This window comes from Protomyctophum parallelum, assembly GCF_964188405.1.
Source record: "Protomyctophum parallelum genome assembly, chromosome: 3".
In the NCBI taxonomy this organism is placed as follows: Eukaryota; Metazoa; Chordata; class Actinopteri; order Myctophiformes; family Myctophidae; genus Protomyctophum; species Protomyctophum parallelum.
The window spans coordinates 50,255,282-50,281,385 of NC_139698.1; the positions used below are offsets into that span (position 1 = coordinate 50,255,282).

The 26,104-nt window shown below is 44.7% G+C and overlaps 1 protein-coding gene across 1 annotated transcript in view; it reads right to left on the minus strand.

Annotated features, from left to right (window-relative positions):
- Positions 1-26,104, minus strand: part of cadm4 (cell adhesion molecule 4) — a gene marked incomplete at its 5' end in the record, with an annotated part of 89,751 nt that overhangs the window by 34,522 nt on the left and 29,125 nt on the right. Inside the window, 4 exons of the mRNA XM_083762212.1 lie at positions 1,386-1,476; positions 14,018-14,179; positions 22,322-22,478; positions 23,336-23,466. Of these exons, the coding sequence (XP_083618338.1) occupies positions 1,386-1,476; positions 14,018-14,179; positions 22,322-22,478; positions 23,336-23,466 (541 nt within the window). The remainder of the gene's footprint in view (positions 1-1,385; positions 1,477-14,017; positions 14,180-22,321; positions 22,479-23,335; positions 23,467-26,104) is intronic.

Below are 26,104 nucleotides of genomic sequence, written 5' to 3' on the forward strand. Positions count from 1 at the left end.
ATAAGTGGCATGTCTAGTGGAAATGTGCGTGTATACTTTCACGGAAATTGCACACTGTGTTTGTGATTTGTGGCATTTTGTTCGAAACGGACCAATCATGTGAGCTTTGGAAGCCAATCATAGCCAATCAGGATGGAAAAATATTCCATTTCCCATATTACGGGAAATGGTGCAGATCCGTGTTGATCACATGACTATGGAGATAGTGTATGCAAAATTGCGTGATGTATGGATGAAATGTGTACGAGTAATCTTATCTACAGAAATGTGTCTTGCCAAAATCGGCCTCATGGTGGCGCTATGACAGGCCGTTGTGGAATATTTGAGGCAGAGGTTCGTCGTTGGCATCCAGGGAGTGTGTGTGCACAGTTTGGCATGGATGCAGATTAGCTGTACACACACACACACACACACACACACACACACACACACACACACACACACACACACACACACACACACACACACACACACACACACACACACACACACACACACACACACACACACACACACACACACACACACACACACACAATGTGTGGAGACAATAATAACCTGGGTCTCCACAGAGGAAAGATAAGTACAGTGACCAGTAAAAGGCTATACAATGTTCTTACTTTTTCTGCTAGAAGAAATATATATTCTTACAATGTACCTGCGATAAGATTCCTTCTGGCAGGGCTGGTGCCAAAAGATCTTTTTGGAATATCTTACAAGTATATGATACTAAAACAGATCAGCTCTAGAAAGTCTGGCAGCCTTATCTTGGACTTTCTTCCACTATTTTATAGGGGATTTCATAGACGTAGCTAGACCACAGACCTCTGTAATTTCTACAGAATTGAGCACAGCTCAGTTGATTTTGTTTAGTTTTTTGTCTTTTTGGTCTTGTGTGCTTCTGTGTATCTACGTATGACATGTATAGTAAATGTTAGCGCATATGTAGGTGTACAGTATATGTAATTATAATATACTTTCCTGTGGGAGTGGATATTTGGAGAATTGGCATTGCTGTTATCGTTTTTACTCGCAAGACTATTGAAGTGAGAGTTATTATTGTAATTTTCTTTCTTAATTTTCTTTTTTGAGTGCCAGTTTTTCTCTCCACAGTACAGCTGAGGCATAAACAATGCTGAAGTGCTTTGCCAGGAGTGCTGCGACGTATGCCTTTGTATGGGTCTTTGTCTGTTTCTTTTGTATTTCTTTCTTTTTTTCTTTTTTCTCGTGGAAAATAACAAAGGACAATGAAAAAAGAAAAAGACACAAAAGGAGTTTAATCTTTTCAGTTTTGACTGAAAACGTAGCTTCCAAACTTTGTGGGGCAGTGTGAACTGCTCACACACACATGCGCTGCACGCACTCACACACGCACACAGACTTACAGAGGGTTCCCAGTGACGGAGCAGGTGAGGACAAGCGAGTCTCCCTCCCGCAGAATACCAGACGGAGGGACGATCCTGACTGTGGGGGCGACTGAGGAGAGAAAAGAAAACATTAAATAAAAAGAGTTAAGAGAGAAATAGATAGAAAGAGAGAGAGAGAGAGAGAGCAACAAATAAACAGGCTGGATGAAGAAAGCTGTGTGAAAGGGCTTCACACAACAGTTTCCAAGGCAACCAGCCGAGTACATCAGCCAACAGTTGGGACACCTGTTATCATAGCAGGACCCACACTGCAGCATCCGCTGTGCTCTGGACACTGCATGTCCTCACAGCACGATGGACACTGTCCTATACGGCATGTCCTCACAGCACGATGGACACTGTCCTATACTGCATGTCCCCACAGCACGATGGACACTGTCCTACACTGCATGTACCCACAGCACCATGGACACTGTCCTATACTGCATGTCCCCACAGCACTATGGACACTGTCCTATACTGCATGTCCCCACAGCACGATGGACACTGTCCTATACTGCATGTCCCCACAGCACGATGGACACTGTCCTATAGTGCATGTCCCAACAGCACGATGGACACTGTCCTATACTGCATGTCCCCACAGCACCATGGACACTGTCCTATACTGCATGTCCCCACAGCACCATGGACACTGTCCTATACTGCATGTCCCCACAGCACCATGGACACTGTCCTATACTGCATGTCCCCACAGCACGATGGACACTGTCCTATACTGCATGTCCCCACAGCACTATGGACACTGTCCTATACTGCATGTCCCCACAGCACTATGGACACTGTCCTATACTGCATGTCCCCACAGCACGATGGACACTGTCCTATACGGCATGTCCCCACAGCACCATGGACACTGTCCTATACTGCATGTCCCCACAGCACCATGGACACTGTCCTATACTGCATGTCCCCACAGCACTATGGACACTGTCCTATACTGCATGTCCCCACAGCACTATGGACACTGTCCTATACTGCATGTCCCCACAGTACGATGGACACTGTCCTATACTGCATGTCCCCACAGCCCGATGGACACTGTCCTATACTGCATGTCCCCACAGCACTATGGACACTGTCCTATACTGCATGTCCCCACAGCACGATGGACACTGTCCTATACTGCATGTCCCCACAGCACCATGGACACTGTCCTATACTGCATGTCCCCACAGCCCGATGGACACTGTCCTATACTGCATGTCCCCACAGCACGATGGACACTGTCCTATACTGCATGTCCCCACAGCACCATGGACACTGTCCTATAGTGCATGTCCCCACAGCACCATGGACACTGTCCTATACTGCATGTCCCCACAGCACGATGGACACTGTCCTATACTGCATGTCCCCACAGCACGATGGACACTGTCCTATACTGCATGTCCCCACAGCACGATGGACACTGTCCTATACTGCATGTCCCCACAGCACCATGGACACTGTCCTATACTGCATGTCCCCACAGCACTATGGACACTGTCCTATACTGCATGTCCCCACAGCACGATGGACACTGTCCTATACTGCATGTCCTCACAGCACGATGGACACTGTCCTATACTGCATGTACCCACAGCACGATGGACACTGTCCTATACTGCATGTACCCACAGCACCATGGACACTGTCCTATACTGCATGTCCCCACAGCACCATGGACACTGTCCTATAGTGCATGTCCTCACAGCACGATGGACACTGTCCTATAGTGCATGTCCCCACAGCACGATGGACACTGTCCTATAGTGCATGTCCCCACAGCACGATGGACACTGTCCTATAGTGCATGTCCCCACAGCACGATGGACACTGTCCTATACTGCATGTCCCCACAGCACCATGGACACTGTCCTATACTGCATGTCCCCACAGCCCGATGGACACTGTCCTATACTGCATGTCCCCACAGCACCATGGACACTGTCCTATACTGCATGTCCCCACAGCACGATGGACACTGTCCTATACTGCATGTCCTCACAGCACGATGGACACTGTCCTATACTGCATGTCCCCACAGCACGATGGACACTGTCCTATACTGCATGTCCCCACAGCACCATGGACACTGTCCTATACTGCATGTCCCCACAGCACGATGGACACTGTCCTATACTGCATGTCCTCACAGCACGATGGACACTGTCCTATACTGCATGTCCCCACAGCACGATGGACACTGTCCTATACTGCATGTCCCCACAGCACGATGGACACTGTCCTATACTGCATGTCCTCACAGCACGATGGACACTGTCCTATACTGCATGTCCCCACAGCACTATGGACACTGTCCTATACCGCATGTCCGCACAGCAGCACAATATACACGATGGACAAAGTATTCAACGTATTCAAAGTATATAGATACTACCGGACGGTTTCTCTGTCAAATTCGTAATGTGGTATTTGTTTTCAAAAGTACATGCTTTAAAAAAAAGTACACATTTTATATCAATGCGTTGCTGTCATTCATTTAAAAAAAAAAGTTTTTACTTAACCCATTAAAACAGGGAATATATTTTCGATTTTTGTGTCAGCCATTGAAAAATAGCAGATATACAATCTCACAGCACGTCAAGTGAGATTGTACTGTATACATCTGCTATTTTTGAACATTTTTTAAAACATCTTTGAAAGTGAAGAGAACTACTGATTCAGAAGGCATAGGTAAAGAATAATATGCCTCAGGTCTTAATGGCTCTTGACCACCGACACCCCCATCTGGTGAAAAGAGTACTCCAGGACTAGCCTGGTTAATAAACCAGACCGTTGGCAAAAATAAATTGCCTGCCGGCGGATTACGGTCTGGAGAGGCTCAATTGTACGCCCATTTCCTACACCAGAGAAATGGGGCGGCCAATCGGGACACGGTATGCAATATGGGCGGGCTTTGGTACAGTGACTTTCAATGCTTGAGACCTTTGACTGACAGTCGCTCTGACCAATTGCGTCAAAGAGAAAATGTTTCAACCCGCTCCCCTGGAAATGAAATCCAAGCTGAGCCTCCCCAGACTAATATCCCGCGGTCTGTGCGATATTAGTCTGGTTAATTAACCAGGCTACTCCAGGACCACCGCCCAGTCAGTTAATAGGTCGAAGCTCTTAGTTTGAAAGCCATTTCTCTCGGAAACCAAGACCCAGGAAGTGAATGTAATGGCTGCTTCGATCGATTGTTATTTAATTCAACCAAAACATGCATTTTGTACCTTCCGAGAAAGGAACCGCACATCTAGCTCGCTTTGAGCCAAAAAGAAGAATCTGAGATATTACCATTCTAAAAACTGCGTCCCCATATATAGACAGCATAAGCCAGCAGAATGATCATTTAATTATTTTGTGTCTGTGTTATGAGCGCGCACAGGACACAGTTGTGAATGTGAACCAATTGATATTAAAATAGGCGTCAAAAAAACTCTGCGGAGAGGGCGTTTGTACCGGGAGTGGTCAAAAGGCGATATCGGCGAGTACAGTACTCAGGTAAATGTAGTTGCTTACTGTGCACCGCTGCCCTGGCATGGTGCCATCACCCACAGGTCACAGCACTCAACCACCTCCTATCCAGTATCAGCATGCGCTCACTGTCCCACATCCATCACATCAAGACAAATTAATCGTAATCCACTAGCCACATTAACCCATTCTGACCTGAGATCAGATTCATACGGAGGTTTCCGCCGGACACACACTGGTCCTGATGAACCCATTCTGACCTGAGATCAGATTCTAAAAAATGTCAGTCGCTCTTCGATTTAAAAAAAAATAGCAGACCTACAAGCTCGTATCGCGCCACTCGGTGGCGCGATATGAGCTTGTAGATCTGCTATTTTTCAATAGCTAAAGCATGACATGATGCTTGACACCAAAATGGGTGCCCGTTCAGAATGGGTTAATAATAATAGTATACTGGCCCGGAAAGTCAATATTATACTCAACTATAGCCACATTAATATACTGGCTAGGGAAGTGAATTATACTCGACTATATATCCACATCAATATACCAGCAGGAAAATGAATAATCCATCAATAGTACCACTACAGTATGCTGTAGCAGAATATTAACATATTCCTATACTGTATATTCTTGTTGCTTTACAGGATATCAATGCGCTGAACATAATAATTATACTAGGCTATCCACATTCATATTCTGGTCAGAATACTGAAGGATGCTTTACTTGGACATTATTTCCTGGCAAAATATGAAGTGCGGTGTTATTAGTACAGCTATCAACAGAAATATAGCAAACTGGAGGAAAAGAATACTGGTTCTATCTACATTAACATATTGGCAGAAAGATTATTATTATTTGACTCTCGACAGTAGGATGTGTGGGTGATATGAATTGCATTGGACAAACTTGCTGATTTAACCCATTCTGAACGGGAACCCATTTTGGTGTTAGCATCATGTTATGCTTTAGCTATTGAAAAATAGCAGATCTACAAGCTCATAGCGCGCCACCGAGTGGCGCGCTACGAGCTTGTAGGTCTGCTATTTTTGAAAAATCGAAGAGCGACTGACATTTTTAGAATCTGATCTCAGGTCAGAATGGGTTCATCAGAACCAGTGTGTGTCCAGCGGAAACCTCGTTATGAATCTGATCTCAGGTCAGAATGGGATAAATATGGAATGCTGATCGTATCTAGCCATCAACTAACGACTTGCCATAATTTGAATGTGTTGAGCAGATCAAGATACAGTCAATCCCATTCAGCAAATATTGTTATTCTTGTTGAAATGTATACATAGTGAAAATGAATTTCAATATTAATATACTAGTAAACAGTGCAGCTAGACTCAATTATTTTAAGGAAATGTTATACTTGCGGAGTACTCTAGTATGGCACTTAAATTGAACTATTAATTCATATTAATTGGCATATTAAATTCTGCTCAAAGAAGTCTCACGTTAAAGTGTCAACCAGAGTTAACAGATTAGTGAAATAATAATCACCTCAACAAATGTCAGAAAGCTTTGTCTCTTGTTTAATATCTAATATCTTATTCATATTTCAATACGTTTTTGAAAACTTCACAAGATCCGTACTTGTGCAGCTCAAACAAGACTGTTTTAAAAATGCATGGGTGTCAATCTAAAATAAAAAAATAAAAAAAGCTGTTGAAGTTGCTGAAATACAAAATGAATGATTTGTAGGAACCTAGGCTTGTAGAATGGTGATGAAATATCGACACACACCTCATACTTCCAGTGACCTTGTTCAGACCACACAGATCTTCAAACACAGCCTTGATCTGAACTACTGTCCACAGACAGACAGACAGACAGACAGACAGCCAGACAGCCAGACAGACAGACAGACAGCCAGACAGACAGACAGACAGACAGACAGACAGACAGACAGACAGACAGACAGACAGACAGACAGACAGACAGACAGACAGACAGACAGACAGACAGACAGACAGACAAGACAGACAAGACAGACAGACAGACAGACAGACAGACAGACAGACAGACAGACAGACAGACAGACAGACAGACAGACAGACAGACAGACAGACAGACAGACAGACAGACAGACAGACAGGGTTTATGAACGTCAAAACTCCTTAAAACTGAGCTCCCTGCCATCCTTCGGTCAGTTCAAAGGAATGCTCCAGAACATTTTTCACCGTGATTGCTCCTGCTTCAATTGATTTATTTTACTGGTTGTTCTGCATTTAAGCATTTAAGTAACCTTTGTAATTTATCGTAATTTATAATGTTGTGTTGATGTACTGATTGTTTTGACTGTATTTGTGAATTGTAACCTCGGCTACATTGAAAATGAGGACTTGCCCTCAACTGTATGGAGTATAAATAAAGGTGATGATGATGGTGATGTATAGTAGTAGTATAGCCATATCTTCCTTTTTTTTTTAATGTTCTGTTTATTCATTTTTTGTTTTTTACAAGGCGGTCAACATGAGATAGAAAAGGCACTCCAATTTAGTCAATATACAAAGCAGATCTCGGTCACAGACAAGACAGGTTGGCAAGTGGAATCAGGTTCAATCGGGGGCACAAGTGTAAGGCGGTCAACATGAGACAGAAAAGGCTGCCATGTTTTACTGAATTTGGAGATTGAGCCACGCAATGTATATTTAATTTTTTCCAATTTAAAAAAATGCAGTATGTCAGATATCCAACGGGAATGTGAAGGGGGGGTATGTTTTTTTCCAATACATGAGAATAAGACGTCTTGCCAGAAGCGTCACAAAAGCGACAAGGTCAGATTGATATTTAGGCAGGGGGATAGTATCAGGAAGGACGCCAAATAGGGAAATAATAGGGGATGGCTCTATGGGAAACTGTAACACATCTGAAATAGTATCAAATATAGCTGACCAAAAAGACTGTAAGGCTGGACAGGTCCAAAACATACAGTATGAAGAAGATTAGCTGGAGCCTGGTGGCATCTATCGCACGTTGGATCAACACTATCTAACAGCTTAACCCATTCTGACCGGGCACCCATTTTGGTGTCGGCATCATGTTATGCTTTAGCTATTGAAAAATAGCAGATCTACAAGCTCGTATCGCGCCACCGAGTGGCGCGATACGAGCTTGTAGGTCTGCTATTTTTGAAAAATCGAAGAGCGACTGACATTTTTTAGAATCTGATCTCAGGTCAGAATGGGTTCATCAGACCAGTGTGTGTCCGGCGGAAACCTCGTATGAATCTGATCTCAGGTCAGAATGGGTTAAACATAATTTGTTGCTGTCGGGAGGAAACCACCTAACTTTCTTTTTTTCCTTTTGCATAAATCAGTGCTATAGAGCGCCGAAGTCCTGACGTCACTCGCTCATCAAGTAATGTCTCTATGGAGAATAACATGGCGTCATCTTCAAATCGTTTCATATAAGCATTATTGTGGTCCAAAAATAAACAAGCTGTCTCTGCGTTATTGTCAAGGAGGTGTCTCTGTATCGTTTTCGACAGTCAGTCACTCATACAATATACGATACAGTCTGTTTCTAGCGAAAATGTAACTAATTCAGTAGCAGTAACAGTAGCGTTTTCTCTCAGTCAAGTTGATTCTTCATACCATAATGTGAAACTTTATAATGCAAATAAAAAGTACGTGAACCCGTGGATTTGCGCCCTCTACCGATATTGACGTCAGACTTCGGTGCTCTCATGGAAACCATTTACGTCGGTTAAAAAATATTGAACCAATGAAAAGTAGGGATGCACCGATCCGATACTCGTATCGGAGATCGGCGCCGATCCAGGCTAAAATTCTAGATCGGGTATCGGATCGGTGGCCGATCCATTATCCGATCCGATCCGATACGATCCGATAATTATGTGTAATTACAGTATGAAAACAACTCTACCTCCTCTGTGACACAGCAGTGTAGTATTGACAGTATAACATGTGGAATGCAGCCAGGCTAGCCTGCGCACACATTAACCTGGTCTAATTGTTGCACAGTTATTTAATAAATAATTCAGTGCATTTATATCTGTGTTTGTTACATTTTGTTATACAAAGTTGGGAAAGTAATGTTTAAGTCAAGCCTTGATGTTGCCTTACACAAAAGAATGATTCCAGACTCCACACAGTGAGGCATACAGCTTAATAGGTTATTACGTTTCTTTGTGGGGGGTATCGGATCCGTACTCTGTATCGGCAGATACTGGACCCCCATGTATCGTAATCGGTATCGAATGCCAAAAAGCCGGATCGGTGCATCCCTAATATTGAAAAGTAGTTTCACCAGTCTGGGGTGGCTTAAGGTGGAGGAGAGAGTATCCCAATTTAAAATGTGCCTAGTTCACAGGATTAGAACTAAGAAATAATGAAATAATAATACTCACAGGCACTACACCATGAGGGAGCCCTACTATTTCAACCCTGCCATTTTCACAGCAATATGGAAAAACATCCTTTCCTATACTTGGCAGCAGTTCAGTGGAATGGCTTATTGCCTTCCAGCCTCAAGCTGATCAGTTCCTTTGAAAACTTTACATTCACATTAAAAAGGTTGCCGCGCGATAACACATCCTAATTGTAAATTCATGTATACTGACCTTTTAGTGTAGAATAGATAAATAACAGAAATAGAAAAAGTCCTGTGCCAGCAATATGACGTCATATCTTTTGCTGCTAAGGGACATTGGTACATAATCTGCATCACATCATGGGACATGCGCTTCGTAGCATGACGGAAAACATACCTGCACGGTCTGCCTTCGTGCCAGCATATGACGTCATCATATCATATGCTGCTAAGGGACATACGCATCGTAGCACCTGACTTATAACATTACCTGCACGATCTGCTTGCGCAAGTAACAAGCCTGACAGCTTTCTTTTGACTCTATCCTTTTGAATGAAGTAATCAATCAATCAATCAAGTAAAAGGCGCTTCGGACAAAACCTAGCCTCTTAACTCCATTGGACCCTCAAACTGTCTGATAAAGCAGCTAACTCCACACCTCTCCCCCTCTGATGCAAGTAATTGACAATAATATAAAGTCACAGTCAATACCAACTTTGAGGAGGATTTGTTTTAATTCACAATTTTACATCATTATTTATATTTTATTAATTTCCTGTAAAGTGAAGTTTGGAGTTATGTGGTTTCAGCAGAGATATATTATGTCCCTCTTCTCCTTTGTGTTGGAACGTAAAACACGAGGGTATTTCTAGTGGGAAATGACTTGCACCTGACCCTGCAGTGTGCTGCGGTATAGGTGAGCACACAGAGAGAGCACTTAGACAGAAAGCCTGGAGGAACAGAGGATCAAAGCGGGGACCTTTCAATCCCCAGACTGCCACTCAACCTCCTGACTGAGCAACTCTGCTGCCTCCTTCCATCTAACCTGGATAGGGGCCCGACAGACAATTACATGGCGGTATAAAATACAATTAAGCCAGTGTTCTTGTAGTAGGTTGTCTCTTCTCATTAGACACACCTTTGTAGTCCATTAGTGCCCTGATGTCCCACTGCCAACGCTGTGTGTCAAACTATGGTGGCTGTTCGTAAACGGGAAGGTCCTCGGTTTGATCCCGCCTCCAGCTGGCTTCATGTCGAGGTGACTTTGAGCAAGCATGGATTAACCCATTCTGACCTGAGATCAGATTCTAAAAATGTCTATTACATCCTGACAGTTTCATTATTAACCCATTCTGACCTGAGATCAGATTCTAAAAGTGTCTTCGATTTAAAAAAAAATAGCAGACCTACAAGCTCGTATCGCGCCACTCGGTGGCGCGATATGAGCTTGTAGATCTGCTATTTTTCAATAGCTAAAGCATAACATGATGCCAACACCAAAATGGGTGCCCGGTCAGAATGGGTTAAAGCTAAAAAGTCCATTCCACCTGATGCTTCTATTAAAATATGCGAGACTATTCAGATTTTGTGGAAGATATGCTTCTGAACACATCACTAGTTTGACCACTTCAAATGCTCTAATCTTAAAATCAGCCGATCTACAAGCTCTCATGTGTCTTGCTATGCATTGAGAGCTGGTAGATGTGCTGTTTTTGTGCGCAACATGCTTCCATAGAAGACGCTGCCCGGCCTGGCTAATCCAAATGACTGAAATCAGTCGTGGCGACTGAGAACTTGAATCCATGAGCAAGACGCTGAAACACTAAATGCTCCCAAGTCCCAACAAGCAGGTTCTGTAGCACACATTGTTGTGCTTTGGATAAAAGCGCTATATAAATGAATACCATTCAACTTGCAAACCCATTGTGCTGCCAATATACATGAACAATTACTGAATGCTATCATGAACCTCTGTCTTCAAGAGTGAGCAACAGAATTATGTCAAGCTATCAGTAAATTAACGCTACATTCATTTATTATGAGCCATATTGAAATACTATAATATAACGCTTGTCTGAGAATTTTGATGAACTAATTCCCCGAAACCACACTAAGTATTGACTTTCTAAAAAATGTTGCCGTCCATTGCGTTTTTAGACCGGCTGGGGCAAATTATCAAGTGAAAGTAATTTCACTAATTTGGAGCGCGTGCTTCAGCTTCCCTCTGCTGGGTGTATGTGCCGAGATTGCACTTTTGGGGCGACGCAATTGATTAAACTGAGTCAGCCAAGACCAATCAATCAAAGAAAAGCAAATTGGAACCATTTCACAGAGTAATGTGAAACAGGTCTGTCAGCTGATGGTGCTTAGTGTTTTTATAATGCGTGGGTCAGGACCCCAAACATAGCCCTGTATGACAAGAGCACCACAACATGTGAAATAGCCCTGTCCACATGAGTTGGAATTACAGGATGTCCGTAATGTCATTTTTTGACATTTGATGTCAGCAGTGAACAATCCACACTGGATTAAAGCCTATTACACCCAGGGGTGTCACTATACCGTGACGCAGACAACACAATTGCGTTGGGGCCCAGAGTCATTTTGGGCCCCACGGCCGGGCCGTCGGTAAAATAAAATACACACAGAGATGTTACAGAGGCAGTTGAGTTGACCTAAGCTTGGCGGAGCCCGTGGTTGCTGCTGCTAAGCACATATGTGCCCCCCTACAAGTCAGAAGAGACGAGGGCGCGTTCTTGCTTATTGTAAATCGCTCTGGATTAAAGAGCGTCTGCTAAATGCCTAAATTGTAAATTGAATAATAGGTTTTAACCCATTCTGAACGGGCACCCATTTTGGTGTCAGCATCATGTTATGCTTTAGCTATTGAAAAATAGCAGATCTACAAGCTCATATCGCGCCACCGAGTGGCGCGATACGAGCTTGTAGGTCTGCTATTTTTTGAAAAATCGAAGAACGACTGACATTTTTAGAATCTAATCTCAGGTCAGAATGGGTTCATCAGACCAGTGTGTGTCCAGCGGAAACCTCGTAATGAATCTGATCTCAGGTCAGAATGGGTTAAATGAACTGTACGGTATGTGAAGACATTGAGGGCGGGATAATAAGCCTAGTATGGTAGAACCTTGGCAGAATGAGTAGTCTGTGGAAGTGTGGAGGCTGGTATAAGCTCGGCCCTATAGCAACCAGACGCCACGTCGACCCTTCTGATTCTGGCAGTGGGACATTTTGATTCATAATTAGGTTCTGCCGCTTACGCAGATGTTTATAATCTTTTCTGTTCTCTCAAGTTAAAAGGTGCAGTCACTATGTGTGCTAAGCAAATAAATGTCCACCATCCTGATGAAAATGCAAGGTTACATATTGGTATTGAATTTTATTTTGAAAAGCTCACAATGCATTGCAATTTTCACTATATTTGAAGTACTGCTTGGTTGTCCTATAGTTTGGGTATTTGTTGGGTTCTAGTTTGGGTATTTGGAAATGCAGTCACCCTTGCACATCCTTCTGCTATTTCCAGTCACAGACTTTCCAGTGTCAACTCAACCCACAGTGAAGCCAGTTCATACGACTTATTTTCTTTGAGAAAACCAGCCAGTGCCAAAACGCAGAGAAGTTTTACTACTGTGTAGACTTGGGACACGCAATGAGAACTTAACCTGGGTAGAGCCATGTTTTGAGTACAGTTTATACGACACAACCGTGAAGTTTGAGAGAAAATGTGCGAGCTAATTTGAAAGATTAGACGGTGCGAAATATTTCCAATTACTGCCTGTCGATCCGGATGGTAATACAGCTGACAGGTGATGGTATTTGCCCTGTAACTATTATTCCTGCAGGGACGTGCACACTATAATAACCCATTCTGACCTGAGATCAGATTCATACGAGGGTTTCCACTGGGACACACACTGGTCTGATGAACCCATTCTGACCTGAGATCAGATTCTAGAAATGTCAGTCGCTCTTCGATTTTTCAAAAATAGCAGACCTACAAGCTCGTATCGCGCCACTCGGTGGCGCGATATGAGCTTGTAGATCTGCTATTTTTCAATAGCTAAAGCATGACATGATGCTGACACCAAAATGGGTGCCCGTTCAGAATGGGATAATCACAAAATACCAAAAAGCTAAACAATAGAGTGAATCAAATCAGTCACTACTGCGCAGTAGTGTTGATTTTGTCAACTGAAACTATGACGAACAATGTCCATCGACTACCTTTTTTCACTGAGGAAAACAAAATAAAAACTAGTGGTGACTAAAACTACTAAATATACTGACAAATGAAGCATTTATATAGCACCTTTATCCAATGGGCTTTACATAGATTGCTCATTACATTCACCAATTCACACATACAGTCATACACAGATGGGGAGAAACCATGCAAGGTACCAACTAGCTCATCAGGAGTAATTGGGGGTTCAGTGTCTTGCTTGCTCAAGGACACTTTCGACACTAACTCTTGGGGAGCCCGGGTTCGAATTGGCAACCTTGCTCAACCTTAGACTCAAATGTTAGGGACTAGTGGAGAAGAGAAGAGCTGAAAATAGCCGATCTACAAGCTGTGAGCTCGTAGATCTTCTATTTTCAGCATGCAACCACGGGTAAAATCAGCCATTAAGACGCCATCAATCAAACCAAAACACATTTCTGTTGTACAAATCAACTGTAGATTTAGTCGACTAAAATTGTATGATATTTAGTCGACTAAAATTCCACTAACACTAAAAACAGATGTGACCAATTAACAGACACTCACAGTAGACGTCGAGGCGATAGTGGCGGATCCTCTTCTGGCCGCCCAGCGCCGGGTGCGAGGCCTCGCAGCTGAGCGCCGCCCCGTTGTCCTTCCTCTCCACCGGGATGCGGACGGTGCTGGACACGCTGAACGTCTTCCCGTTGTCCTGCTGGGACACCACCCCTGATGGAGAGAGAGAGACCAGGGGTCAACAACATGTCTGTACAAAGGACACCAGCCCTGATGGAGAGAGAGACCAGGGGTCAACAATATACATGTCCGTACAAGGACACCAGCCCTGATGGAGAGAGAGAGACCAGGGGTCAACAACATGTCTGTACAAGGACACCAGCCCTGATGGAGAGAGAGACCAGGGGTCAACAACATGTCCGTACAAGGACACCAGCCCTGATGGAGAGAGAGACCAGTGGGTCAACAACATGTCTGTACAAGGACACCAGCCCTGATGGAGAGAGAGACCAGGGGGTCAACAACATGTCTTTACAAGGACACCACCCCTGATGGAGAGAGAGACCAGGGGTCAACAACATGTCTGTACAAAGGACACCACCCCTGATGGAGAGAGAGACCAGGGGACAACAATATGTCCGTTACAAGGACAAATGTGTCCGTGGCAAAGACTTGCTCTTGTCCATGGCACTTTTCTTTTTTAACCCATTCTGACCTGAGATCAGATTCATAAAAGCTTTCCACTGGACACACACTGGTCTGATTAACCCATTCTGACCTGAGATCAGATTCTAAAAATGCCAGTCGCTCTTCGATTTTTCAAAAAATAGCAGACCTACAAGCTCGTATCGCGCCACTCGGTGGCGCGATACGAGCTTGTAGATCTGCTATTTTTCAATAGCTAAAGCATAACATGATGCCAACACCAAAATGGGTGCCCGGTCAGAATGGGTTAAATTTTACACACCATTATAATGTTCTTAGTTTGATCATAAGGCGCAATTACTGAATGCCAAGTCTGCAGATTTCCTTCCGAATAATAGGACACTTACTTACTACTACGACACTATGGCACATTAGGATTCCATTAGGGTTCCATTTGTACGCTCTCAGAGTTACAGGCCTGCTACGGTCATTCAAGGCTATAGCTCTTTATGTGTTTCTGGTCATTTTGTATTTCCGTGGCTAAAATTGAAATTTTGACAAAAGTGTCCACCCACAAGCCAGTGTGATGGTGGCGATAATGAATTGCATTTTTTATAGCGCTTTTCCAAGTGCTCTAAGCGCTTTACAATGGTTCATTCATTCATAGATTGGGAGGTGAAGCGGCGAACAGTCGACGCCAGCGTCCTCACTTCCCACGTTCACACACCAATGGTGGCGAGCTCACACCGACCAACTCATTGGAGGCAATGTAGGGTTCAGTGTCTTGCCCAAGGACACTTCGACATAATTATGCCAGGAGGAGCCGGGATTCGAACCGCCGACCCACAGCTACTCTAACTGGGGTCCATGACAAACAATACATATAACACGACAACACAATAAAAACAATAACCATTACAGTGCTGGGAAAAAGTACTCAGATCTTTTTTTTTTTTAAGGACCACTTCACCACTTTTCAACCTATCTATATAAATGGTCCTCATTAATGTTGTACATGTGCGGTAATACATATGCGGTAATCTAATGTCTGTAGTTATTAATGCCTGCAAGTTATATCTACATAGTATACTTTATCCGCAGGATTCAGCGTTTTAGCCAAAGCGATAATTTAAGCAATAATAACAATATAATTAGAAAATGACGACAGAGAGAGACATAGACACACAGAGAGAGAGACACAGAGAGAGAGAGAGAGAGAGAGAGAGAGAGAGGAATGATGAATTGATGAAAGGTTGATGAATTAGCTGTGAGGCTGACCTGTGGAGCGAGGGAGGAGGTACAGAGCATAACAAAGAAAGAGCAATTTGCATCTATATTTCATACTGATTATGATAAGCAGAATTGAATTGTTTGTGTCTCGGGAGGACACGGTCCGAACTGCGTGCGTGCGTGCGCTCACGCAAGATTTTAGTGAGAGAACAGAGAGGGAGTCAAAGAACTAAGGATAAAAGAGAGAATATTATGCATAACCAAATTGAGATTTTAACACATTCTGACCGGGCACCCATTTTGGTATTAGCATCATGTTATGCTTTATCTATTGAAAAATAGCAGATCTACAAGCTCATATCGCGCCACCGAGTGGCGCGATACGAGCTTGTAGGTCTGCTATTTTTGAAAAATCGAAGAACGACTGACATTTTTTTAATCTGATCTCAGGTCAGAATGGGGTTAATCATACCAGTGTGTGTCCAGTGGAAAACCTCGTATGAATCTGATCTCAGGTCAGAACGGGTTAACTGAGCCAGACAGGGTTGGCGGTGTGAGGAGGAGGTGGTGGTTTGGGGGGTGTCAAAGTGAGCAGCCAGAGAGAAGAAAGGCAGGGGGAGAGCAAGGGGACACATGGAGAGAGAGGGGCGACCAAAAACAGCCGTGATTGATGGAGCGGCGCCGGGCGAGAGGGATACGAGACGGGCCCAGACATAAAAGAGGACGAGATAAAGAGAGGAGCGCATGAGATGCAAAGAGGGAGAAGAGACGTGAGGACAGGAGTGGAGGAGAAGAAGAGAGGGAGGGAGGGAGGGAGGGAGGGAGAGAGAGAGAGATAGAGAGAGAGCGAGTAGGAGAGTGGAGGCACCGGACTAAAATAACAAGTCTTGACATGGTCACGTAAATTGGAGTCTGCACACGCGTACGTAGAGACGCAACGATAACTTCTATACCGCGCCGAGCTTTCAATTATTCGTCAATGGAGGGGGGGGGGGGGGGAGGAGCCCGCCAATCGAAGCGTGAGATGGCAGAGAGGAGAGTTGGAGGAGGAGGAGGGTACAGGGAGGGAGGGATGGAGAGGAGGTAGAAGAGAGGAGAGAGAGGTTAGACTGCAGCGTAATGGAAGCGTTGTCTCTCCTTATATCGGCTGGACTCTGCCTCTAACCGTTAGTGTCACAGTGCATTTAAGTCAGGACTCGAGGAAGGAAGCGGCTGGAGGAGAGGCTGGGAATCAGAATCCTAATCTCGTTTATTTCATGGGAGCAGAGCACTGCAAAACTCTGTTCTGCAAAACTCTGTTTTTGCAGTGCTCCAATGAGCTCGCAGACACAACAAACAGCGCACAATTAATTTGCATATATACTTCAGGTGTGTGTGTGGGGGGGGGGGTAGGAGAGACAGAATGAAAGAGTTCTCTCGTTATCAGCATGGAATCTGCCTCTAACCTTTAGTGACACAGTGCATTTAAGTCAAGAGGACGGGAGAGGAGAGGAGAGGAGAGGAGAGGAGAGGAGAGGAGAGGAGAGGAGAGGAGAGGAGAGGAGAGGAGAGGAGAGGAGAGGAGAGGAGAGGAGAGGGGTTGAGATAAGACAAGAGGACACAGGGGGATAAAGAAGAAAGGATAGGAAACAAGGATTGAGAACAAAGGAAACATGAGAAAGAACAGGGACAAGAAAATGGTGTAGGTATTGAGGAAGAGTTGGGCAAAACATAACTAGACGTATCGACCATAGGCGTATCGATATAGACGTATCGACCATAGGCGTATCGATATAGGCGTATCGACCATAGGCGTATCGCAATGAACGAAAAACCAAAACAAGACAAGAGGGAACAAAAGATAAGATGAAGGGGGAGTGGGGTGACAAAGACGAACGACATATACCCAGAGAGCCCACTTTGTGCTTTGAGGGGTGATTAAGGCAGCTGAAACACAGGGGGCGTCGAGCTTCACTTTAATTGGCCAATCGTGAGGTGCCAAAGTCAGGCTACAAACACAGTGACATTTTAAACACGAGACATTCATCCCGCATTTGATTGACGAGGAGTTGACTGAGTGGAGACTGGAGAGAGAGAGAGAGAGAGGGGGGGTGAAGTCAACGGGAGAGAAAGACAAAACGAGGATGCTGACAAGCACATTAACCCAATCTGACCTGAGATCAGATTCATACAAGGTTTCCACCGGACACACACTGGTCTGATTAACCCATTCTGACCTGAGATCAGATTCTAAAAATGTCAGTCGTTCTTCGATTTTTTCAAAAATAGCAGACCTACAAGCTCGTATCGCGCCACTCGGTGGCGCGATATGAGCTTGTAGATCTGCTATTTTTCAATAGCTAAAGCATAACATGATGCTGACACCAAAAGGGGTGCCCATTCAGAATGGGTTAAAGGGACCACCTAACTGGAAATGAAACTAAAATTGAATGGCACCATTCCCCCTCACGTGCGACCCCTACCCCGGAAGTACCCACACCTCCATGCACCCAAAAATACCAACATTACTGTACTTTTGGCTCAAGAGTTACCAAACAAACTGTTTATCCGAAAGGAGGATGAAGAGGAATGTGTGCAGGCATGATGACGTGCGCGCTCCCAGGAACCCCCACCACCAGAGAACCCCTGGATCATTGTGGTGTTTATTGAAGAAATGAATTTTTCCAAGAAAAAAATGAAACTGCCATTTATATGCTTTGTGCAACGGGAGGGTTCCTGTGGGGACGGATCAGAGGGAGTGTGGTCGTCACAGACTAATTTAACTGTGCAGGCCACAGGGGAGCCTCCTGCTAAACGCATTGTATAGGGAGAGAAAGAAAAACATCACGCAGGGCTTTAGATGTATTATTGTGCCACGACGGTGTCCATCCGACGCCAGGAGGCCTGAAGAGCCGGAGAGATGTAGCGAGAGGGAAAAAGGCCAATTAGAGAACAGAGTAATGGCTGGATGGATGGATTAGTTGTCAGAGCGGCCGAGGCATGCCGGGACACACCGTATAGACTTAAGACAAAGACGGATGCAAAATGTGTGCATGTGTGTGTGTGTGTGTGGTTGACACCGATCTGTGTGCGTTTGCGCGTGTGTGTACAAAATGTGTGCGTGTGCGTACACACGTGCATGTGAGCGTGATGGAAATTAAGAGGACAAAAAAGCAAACGGAGCAGCATGCACGTATATGCATACGACGCAGGGGTTTGGGGTGTTTGCGTTGTGTGTGTGTGCATGCGTGTGTGTGTGCATGTGCACGGACAAAAACAAAACAACGCAGGTGTTTGTGTTGTGTGCGTGTGCGTCGTGCACGTGTGCATGCATGCGAAGCATAATTAGACACGGATCCATAGTTTTGATAGATGAGCGTTTGTGACTTGGGGACAAACTAGACGGAAGAAATAAAGTTTCAGGAGAAGATTCAATGAGCCCTGATTTCCAATCGTTGATAATGTATTCATCTCCTCTGTATGCACACCGCACACACACACGCACGCACGCACGCACGCACACACACACACACACGCACACACACACACTCAAGTTCTCTCATTAACTGAGCACAGGGCTTTATCACTCGCATTACAACAGCTCTGAGATTGTCTCATCGTCTGAAAGCGGCTCCTCTCGTGCAAATATTGCAAGGAAACTCGTGCCAGCGGTCGAGCCAAAAGTTCTCTCTTCGCCGATGACCTCCTGACGCTCTGTTTATCTCCCTTTTTTATCCATCTGGCCTCCCAGTCCCTCTGCGTGGATTTGACTTCTTATAGGCATCTATTTAACACTCTTCTTCCCCCGAGGACATTATTAATGAGTGGGCAAGCAGCCCTTTGGCAAAGTGTCGACGTCATTTAACAGGACGTGCACGCAGTGTGAGACTCCTTCAAGGACACTTTGACAAGGGCGCATGCATGGCTTGAATGGATCGAACCCGTGACCTTTTAGTGTATACTAGGCGTTCCCTTTGAACTAGTGCTTCTAAACTGTCTCCCTGGGTACCCAGAATACTGTCTGTTTTTTTTCTTCCATTTCACCACATTGTGGTTTTGCTTTTTGCTGATGTGCCTGATAACCAACGATGAGTCTCCATGTTCCAATGGATATCAGATTATTGAATCTTTTATCTGTATTTGTCTCACATTACTACTTTTACATTACTGTTTTTTAATCAGCAGACCCGACCTGCGCGATGTTATAAACAGCAGCTGAGCTGGGGGTTTTTCTCAACAGCGGAGACAAGTTTAAATCCGTAACATGCCCAAGGAATCGTCAGTGATGTCACATCACTGCCGATTCCTTCACAACGGCATTCCGTTTCTGCTGCTGTGCTTCCCTGCATGCGACTTCCTTATTGCATAGCAGTGACATCACGGCCGAATCCTTGCTTCCTAATCGTAGCATTTCACGTGTGGAGTTTTTTTTTTTATCACCCGTCTGCAGCCTGCACTGTAGCCTATATTTTATTTTCGTTCACTCATGCTGATGAAACACCAAAAGATTATAATGCCAACATTCAACACAATATGTAAAGCTAACCCAGGTAATGTTGGCCTAATGCCTCACTCTAAGTGTAAATACAATTAAAAAGATTAGACTGATGAGTGATGACCGTGTTTGAAACAGCCTTGGATCAAGACGGTCGACTCATCAGGCTAATCTCTTTTTATCATCCTCTCCTTGTTGATATATTATGCCAATATGCCATGTAGGTCGAAATCACGATATAACTTTATGTTGTGATAATAAGCAGCGGTGGCCTCAGTCAACTACATGTCTTCCGTTCCGTGTGCAACGCACTGATGCCGCCCACCACCACCACCGCCACACCACATGCGGTGTTGGATGAAATAAAGTCAATGATAGCTATCGGTGCCTGTGATACGAACGGGTAACGGGGCAGGTAATGGGTCCAATTATTGACGGCCGGGTTTGCGGAACTGATGATTGACCGGCCGGGCGGGGTGCGGGTTTCGAAAATTTGACCCGTGCAGGACTCTGATCCTGGGCACTGCCAGCTCAGCGTATGAGTAGCACCGCTTGGGTAAGTACTGAGAACTGATGGTACAGCAGGTGTGGCTCTCCACGTCAGCATCCATCTCCCAGGGGTCTAGCGCATTGTAACGGGGACAGTGTTACCGGCTGATACCAACAATAAGCCACTCCCGAGTCCCGACCTACAGTACACCGGCATTCCGAAGCCCGACTCGCCGCATTACTAACCCTGTCCGTAACCACACGCAAAGCCATGTAGTCAGAATGGCGTGTGCGTCAGAATGCCACCCTGTTGGTATGCTGTCGTCGTGCACTTTGACCACACACTTGTATCTACAACTGCTGAAAGCTCTAGTCACCACATAATGTCACATGCAGGTAGTCCAAGTGCTGAAGTTTCTGTAGAATCCCTGGTTTCTGCTGCTCTTGTCCTAATCCCCATGTGTTCTACCTCATGCTGACTCTTTTTTGTATTACTCCTTTGTTCTGTGTTTTACACAGGAACTACATTTCCCCTGTGGGATCATTAAAAGTCTATCTATGTAACAGAGAACCACTGCTCTAATGCACCTCATTTTCAACATTGAACTATGTCATTAATATACCTTAGAGTTGTGTGGAAATAATTAAACAAAAGTTCTGTTTATGGAGGAGAGTACACGCCCCCAGCGGGAATCAAACCCAGGACTTTCTATAGCTGTGAGGCGACAGCGCCATATCGACTCTTTTACTTGTAACAGAGTATTTCTACATTGCATTATTGATACTTTTACTTAAGTAGAGTACTTTTCCCACCACTGCATTCATTCCAACCTCCCCACCATAGCATACCTGGTATCTCATCCCAACCTCCCCACCATAGCATTACCTGGTATCTCATCCCAACCGCTCCCCACCATAGTATACCTGGTATCTCATCCCAACCTCCCCACCATAGCATTCCTGGTATCTCATCCCAACCTCCTCCACCATAGCATTCCTGGTATCTCATCCCAACCTCCCCACCACATAGCATACCTGGTATCTCATCCCAACCTCCCCACCATAGCATACCTGGTATCTCATCCCAACCTCCCCACCATAGCATACCTGGTATCTCATCCCAACCACCCCACCATATAGCATACCTGGTATCTCATCCCAACCTCCCCACCATAGCATACCTGGTATCTCATCCCAACCTCCCCACCATAGCCTACCTGGTATCTCATCCCAACCTCCCCACCATAACATACCTGGTATCTCATCCCAACCTCTCCCCACCATAGCATTACCTGGTATCTCATCCCAACCGCTCCTCCACCATAGCATACCTGGTATCTCATCCCAACCTCCCCACCATAGCATACCTGGTATCTCATCCCAACCTCCCCACCATAGCATACCTGGTATCTCATCCCAACCGCTCCCCACCATAGCATACCTGGTATCTCATCCCAACCGCTCCCCACCATAGCATACCTGGTATCTCATCCCAACCTCCCCACCATATAGCATACCTGGTATCTCGCGGCCGTTGCGCATCCAGCGCAGCGCGGTCGCCGGCTTGCTCCGCGGCGACACGCACGCGAGCTCGGCCTCGCCTCCCTCCACCGCCTCCTGCTTCACCTCCACGGCCGGCGTCTCGGGCGGCACCGCCACCGACAGCGTGGCCACCTGAACGTCACATTCAGCGTCACGTCACATGAGGTTTACGGGTAAAAAAGTTACATTTTCCCTCGTTCAAACAGTGGGTCAAAGAGGTTCTCTCGATTCCCCGGTTCTCATGATTCCCCTAGAGAAACTAAGGTACAACCGTAGTGGTTCTAAAGATAGATACATTATGACTTGGACCCCTTTCATAGAGTTTGTAGAAAGTATACCTTTCACTTAAACCCATATTCCCTTGTACAATCTGATACCTCACACTAAACCTGACATTGGGTGACCTCTGGTTGGAGGCCTTCAGTAAGTAGACAGTTGGATATAGAGGAATTTACTATATAAACTGAAAGATGGATACAATGTATGCAACCTAGATACCATACCCTGATGGAAAATGCTGTTTATTTTATTTTATTATTATTATTATTATTTTCTTCTTACTATGTTCATTAGTACTTTCAAAACTAGTTTACTAATTACTTTTACTGTCTTGTACTGTCTGTCTTTGTTTTATTTGTCTTGTTCTGAACTTGATTGGGGGGGATTTTTACATGTTGGATACAACAAAATGTACACATATGTTTTTTCATTTATTCATCAATAAAAATCAAAATAAAGTGTAAAAAAAAAAAAAAAGTTACATTTTTTTGAGTACTTCCCATCGTATCGTTTTTCCCACGAAACAACAGAAAGGGAAGAAAAAGGGAGGAGATCAAAGGCAGGAAAAAAGGCAGGGAAAAAACTATGTTTGAGCAAAGCTTTTTAGCACAAACTGTACAAGTAAAGGGTTTCCCCCTGAATGGCCTCATGCATGCAGGCCTTTTGCTAAGTGATTTCCGTGTTATAGTTTTTTACCACAAACTGTATACCTGGTGGTGCGTGGCGTCCGTGTACAGCTGGCAGAAGTAGCCGCCCTCGTCCGACACGCTGACGTTGGACAGAGCGATGCGCACCAGCCGAGGCGTGAACAGCACCATCTGGAAGCGGTCATCCTTCAGGGCTAAGGGTGGGGTGGGGGTGGGGGGCAGAGGGGATGGTGCAGGGGTGTGTGGGAGAGGGTGGTTGGAGGATTTAGGGGGTGTTATGGATCAAGGCAGGGGTTGGGATGTGAGGTGGTAGGGTGGGTGGGGTGGGACAGAGAGGTATAGCACAGTCCAGATATGGAGAGGTGGGGTTAAAAGTTAGGGGGTGGAAAATGAAAGATGGAGATGAGAGGCAGACGGTTGAGAGTGATGGGAAATCAGAGGGTACGACACAAGAGAGGTGAGACAGCAAGAAGAGAGGCGGGCGAAGAGAGACAAATGAGAGGTATGGCATAGAAGAAATTTAAGACGGTGGAATGTGAGAGAGGAGAGCGAAATGAGAGATGGAGATGAGAAGATGGCAGAGGGAGAACGGGCAGGAAGTGGATGGGAGGGAGGGAAAAAGGGAGAGAGTCATTCACTTTTGTGCCCATTTTCTATTCATGCCAGGTTGTTACTGTATGCGTCAGTGAAGTGAGGAACTAAATTGTGGCTGCCGTTCTGTACTGTATACATGATGCCATTCGAGCGTCGCAGTCCCCGCACACCTTTCAGTCCGCGGTGTAAACATCTTTGAATAAACACCTTTTGAAAAGCCTATATGGGGTAAAATGAATGGGAATCATTTCCTGGGCCACTCGTCGTTCTGAAAGGGGGTTGGGACTGCGTCGCTCTATATGGAGAAGGATCAGTAAAAACCAGGAAAGCAAGGAAGGAAGGAATATTATAAGGCACACCTGGAGGACCAAATGGGCAATATATAATATATAATATATTTTGAATGTAATAGCATCGTAACACTATATGCCGTTTAACCCATTCTGACCGGGCACCCATTTTGGTGTCGGCATCATGTTATGCTTTAGCTATTTAAAAATAGCAGATCTACAAGCTCATATCGCGCCACCGAGTGGCGCGATACGAGCTTGTAGGTCTGCTATTTTTGAAAAATCGAAGAGCGACTGACATTTTTTAGAATCTGATCTCAGGTCAGAATGGGTTTAATCAGACCAGTGTGTGTCCGGCGGAAACCTCGTATGAATCTGATCTCAGGTCAGAATGGGTTAATGTGTGCCCTGTCAAACCTTCGGTCCTTTTCGAAGGTCAGACATTGCTTTTTGCATTAGTTCCATGGCCCTGCTTTTATATAGGAATGCACACGTTTCCAAACACGTTTCCGCTGGAGAGCTGAGGCATGCTGACGTTCATTCCATCTTATAATGGCTTCTGAGACAAATGTTTTATTTATTTATTTACAAGCAGCCATTTATATGACCTGTTTTCAGTGAGTTGAAGCCACTGCCTTGTGCCTTCACCTCCTGAATTCCTCCATTAACCCCCTTATTGCTAGATTTAATAACATCTTATTGTGCATTGGGCCAGATTTGGCGACTTTTTTGAATGGCAATCGAAAAATGTGAGGTATGACCACAATGTCACGAAATGTCTCATTTTAAAGCCCCACGTCTATAGTTTACACCGAAAAAATAGTTATGATTCTAGCTTGTTCCATCGTTTACTTATAAGCATTTTTAGTACACCTTGGTTTGACTTATCACTGAAACCAAGGTCTACTAAAAAGCTTATAAGTAAACGATGGAACAAGCTATAATCATAATTATTTTTTCATTGTAAACTAGTGACTTGGAGCTTTAAAATGAGACATTTCGTGACATTGTGGTCATATCTCACATTTCTTTTCGATTGCCATTCAAAAAGTCGCCAAATCTGGCCAATGCTGGCCAATGCCCCATTTCTTAATTCGTCATTTTAATGCAAATCGCAGATCAGCGATCTAAATAAAATACATCACGTTTTACTTTCACTTTCAAAGTAATACCCAGAATTGCCACCAGATGGCGGGAACGTATCATTATGCTGATTTTGGCTAAAGTGTCAAATCTGGCTAAATCACTAAATCACTGTCAAACGGAGGTAAACAACCGAGGCTAGTTTGACCCCAAGCAGATAGCTTGGCTGTCCGGATTGCTAAGCTAACATTAGCTTTTTCATAACTTAGTCAAATTAAGCTTAAAAACGTCCAGGAACACCCCAAAATATCAAATTTTTGCCGCGAATCACATAGAGGCGGTGCGCGTGCACGATAGTGCACGATCGCGCGGGTTTCGGACGGTTTTTGGTAGATTACAGAAAAAAAAGAAAAAAAAAAGTCTAAAATTTTTATTCTTTTGTTATAATAAGACGTACTGACAGGGCAGTACGTCTATTACGTCAATTACGCCATTGGCCACGAGGGATTTGTTGATTTAATACGCAAATAACGTCATTGGCCACTAGGGGGTTTAAAGGGACAGGACACTTTTTCTTAGACTTGTGTCCTATATAGCAATGCACAATTCTCTCATATAGACGGTTTATGTAGCTACAATGTATGTGTATTCCAAAAGCAACACGCATGTGACACACACGCTCACATGCGCACACACACACACACACACACACACACACACACACACACACACACACACACACACACACACACCTGACAGCTCCAAGCGCCATGTGTCCCCCACCGGATCAAACACAGCAGTCTTGCCTAGTGAAAGAGCTCATAGTATGGGCAGCAGAACATTGGACCCTATAGATATTAAACTG